The sequence below is a fragment of the Bidens hawaiensis genome, unplaced genomic scaffold (assembly GCF_021521415.1).
Source record: "Bidens hawaiensis isolate Kalapana, Puna unplaced genomic scaffold, B.hawaiensis_p1.1 tig00012940_1, whole genome shotgun sequence".
In the NCBI taxonomy this organism is placed as follows: domain Eukaryota; kingdom Viridiplantae; phylum Streptophyta; class Magnoliopsida; order Asterales; family Asteraceae; genus Bidens; species Bidens hawaiensis.
The window spans coordinates 496,529-499,546 of NW_027492078.1; the positions used below are offsets into that span (position 1 = coordinate 496,529).

General features: G+C 40.4%; 1 protein-coding gene across 1 annotated transcript; it reads right to left on the reverse strand.

Moving 5' to 3' along the window:
- Window positions 1-205: 205 nt before the first annotated feature.
- Window positions 206-1,032, reverse strand: LOC143542601 (zinc finger protein 3-like). The gene has a single exon (XM_077035155.1). It carries the CDS (start codon window positions 953-955, stop codon window positions 227-229), a length of 729 nt encoding a protein of 242 aa, XP_076891270.1. The 5' UTR covers window positions 956-1,032; the 3' UTR covers window positions 206-226.
- Window positions 1,033-3,018: the final 1,986 nt, after the last annotated feature.

Genomic DNA, 3,018 nt, shown 5'->3' on the forward strand with positions numbered 1-3,018 from the left:
TTCTTGCCATCCCCACTTTTGTTTGGTGGGGTGGGTTAGAACTTAGGAATGATGAAACTAAAATAAACATAAAAGAATAATATCTGAAACAATCTTACTTTCCAAGATCTAAATATACACAATATTTCCAATTAAAAGCAAAATAAACAAAAAAGTAAAGTAAAGGAAACATAGTATACTGGATCCTCAACCACAAACATTTTAAAAAAAATGTAACATGAATTGACTAGAGCTTGAGGGACAGATCAAGTTTTTGGGACTCATCTTGATTGGCCTTAACTAGCTCCGGCCACCATAAACCACCAATCTCATCTTTCATGGTGGAGTTTATTCCTGTTCTAAGCACTTCAAACCGCCCAACACCACCGTGGGATGGTTGCTGAGCAACATGAGGTCTTGATGACCATCCTTTTGCTCCATAAAAGCTCTTGAAACCCGAAGAAGAACTCGAATTGTTATAAGGTTTGTGGATCATTGAGTGTACCTGAATTCCAAGTGATCTGTAGCCATGAAAAGGAATTGATGAAAAGGTAGAAGTGTAAGTTTGATCATGGTGGTGTTGTTGATGCATATATGCATGACCAAAAGCTGCAGCTGCTGAAATCATTGGAGTTGAAAAATATCCCATTCTTTGCCCTCTTTTTGCAAGATTTCTCTCTCTTTTGTGGGCATTTTGGTGGCCACCTAGAGCTTGTGAGCTATAAAATTTTCTTTGACAGTAATTGCATGAGAAAACCCTAGGTTCAGTTGTACTTTCTGATGAAGTGACCATGTTTAAACTGTCTATGAGATTCAGTTCTTGATTTGATCTTGATTCATCATTACCTTCAAAAGTTTCTTCTTGTTGTTGTTCATTTTCGTTATCGGCATCATAAGTTCCAGTCTTTTTCGGGTTATGGAATTCGGTATCGGTTAGTGGATCACAAGAAGAAAGTAGCTCATCTTCATTAGACATGTTCTTGGTTTGAAGTGGAAAAATTGAAAGGGGAGAAAGAAGTAGGTTTGGAAAGTGAATGCTTTGTGCTTTAAGTGGAAAAAATACCATGTGAAAGTGGTTTCCAAGATAAAGACTAAAGACACATGATTTTATTTTAGTTAAAGTACATTACATTTAGGTAAAGCTTTTAATCTGAGTCACAAATAGTTGAGTTGCAGTCTAATCATGTTACCTCATTTATACCCTATGCTGTTAAAGTGGTACCTTGTCATAGATTTAATCATTTTTTGCAATATACCATACTTCTAGGGGGAAAAGTTTTCACCTGAGGCAAATATAGACCTAACCGAACACACGAATTATAATTCCCAGGTTTATCAAATGTACAGGAATGCATATTTACTTCTATTTTGTTAATTAGGGTCCATTTTACCCAAACGCATCCAACGACCAGTCAATGAATTACACCTTAAATTTACCCGTAAGTATACTAATTGATGGAGATGATGTTTCAAAGTACCTAAGTACCTGAATACTTTATTCATATAAATACAATGAAATTTTAAACAACCAAATGATTTACAATGAAGTGGCAGGTAAACGGGCAACAAGCTGCGCCGCAATCCCCTTTTGGATAGCAAATCCAATTCTACTAAAAACAAATTTTTGGCTCTTATGGGCCGATAAATTACTACGCTCGACTTTCTAAACTCTGTTCAGAAGGTCCACGGCATCCGGAGCTAAGAAACCAAATGTGTCAAAGGCAAAGGGGATAAACACGTGTTGATTCTCCAAACAAGCGTTCTCGTGTTTAACAACCTTGTCCGATGCCGCCTTCAATGCTGCCTGGCCTGCTACGAATCCATTGTCCCTAAGACCAACAAGAGGGGACACTCCTGTGAGATCCACACAAGCGTGTTTCCCCCCTACTCACCCAAAAACACGAATATCGGCCGGTCGTAAAGTAGATATTCCTTCAAGAGGATCCGTAAGAAAGTTTACGGGGGCCTCCTTTTTAACTGAAATTCCGGCCCGTTTAAAAACATCGTATAGAACATCCCTCACCAAATCATGTCTGTACTTAAACCCAGGTAACTCTTTACAATGAACTGCGTGTTCGCCAAAAGAATCCAAGCAAACCTTGTGGCAAACTGGGATGGCTCATCTACCGGGAACAAAGGGATCATTAGCCGATACTTAAGGATGGTCCGGTATTCCAAAGCCGACATATGTTGGCCTAATCCTTCAATAGGGATAACATTTAAGAAATCTTGAGCCCGGGAAGCCCGAAGGCACTCAAACACCGCTTTCTGACAAGGAGATAAATTAAACTTCACTTTCAGACTCTGGATGATTCCACTATAAAGGGCACTCGCCAAAGCATGTTGGGCTTTAGGTGGGGCGGTGTATTTATTAGAGAAACCGCTAATATCAAACTCTGGAAGCGAAATGTGCAACTGATCTATCACACTCCCATAATCAGAGTCAAAACTCATCAATACCACAATCTCGAAGCATGTGGTCTTGCAATTTCCAAGATTGTGCCCTCGAGGCCACAAACGCATATGCAGATACGTCTGAAGCTGAACATAAACCCAAACCTCCAAAACGAGCCGAAAGTGATGCCAACCTCCATTGAAATTATCCAAAAAAGGCACCACCACAAACCACGATGTCCTCAATCGCCTCCCGAAGGCTATTGTCAAAAACAAAAACAGCTTCCCCTACAAACACAGGTTGGCACGTTCTGAGGCCGAACAACAACTTACCCACTCCACTCCCATACATGAGCAAAGCAAAAGGAGCTCGCATTGGGGGTCCCGTAAACGTGGGAGATGGCTCATCAGTTCCGCAGCCCGCAAAGCCTTTTTCACAGCAAGTCCGCTAATGAATTCCGCATCTCGACTAACGGCTCCCCCTGAATGCACACAACAATCACTCATCTTTGGTTTACTTTTTTTATTTGTTGCACTTGGCCTTCAAACTTGTTAAATTGGCAGCGTTCCCTCTTTTCGTATTGAAAGAAAGAGAAAATCTCTAATTTGACATTATTAAGAGCATTTGCGGTGGAGCCTCCATTT

Bases quoted from the DNA above. Each gene is read 5' to 3' on its own strand.
- LOC143542601 (XM_077035155.1), bottom strand. From the start codon at position 955: ATGTCTAATGAAGATGAGCTACTTTCTTCTTGTGATCCACTAACCGAT.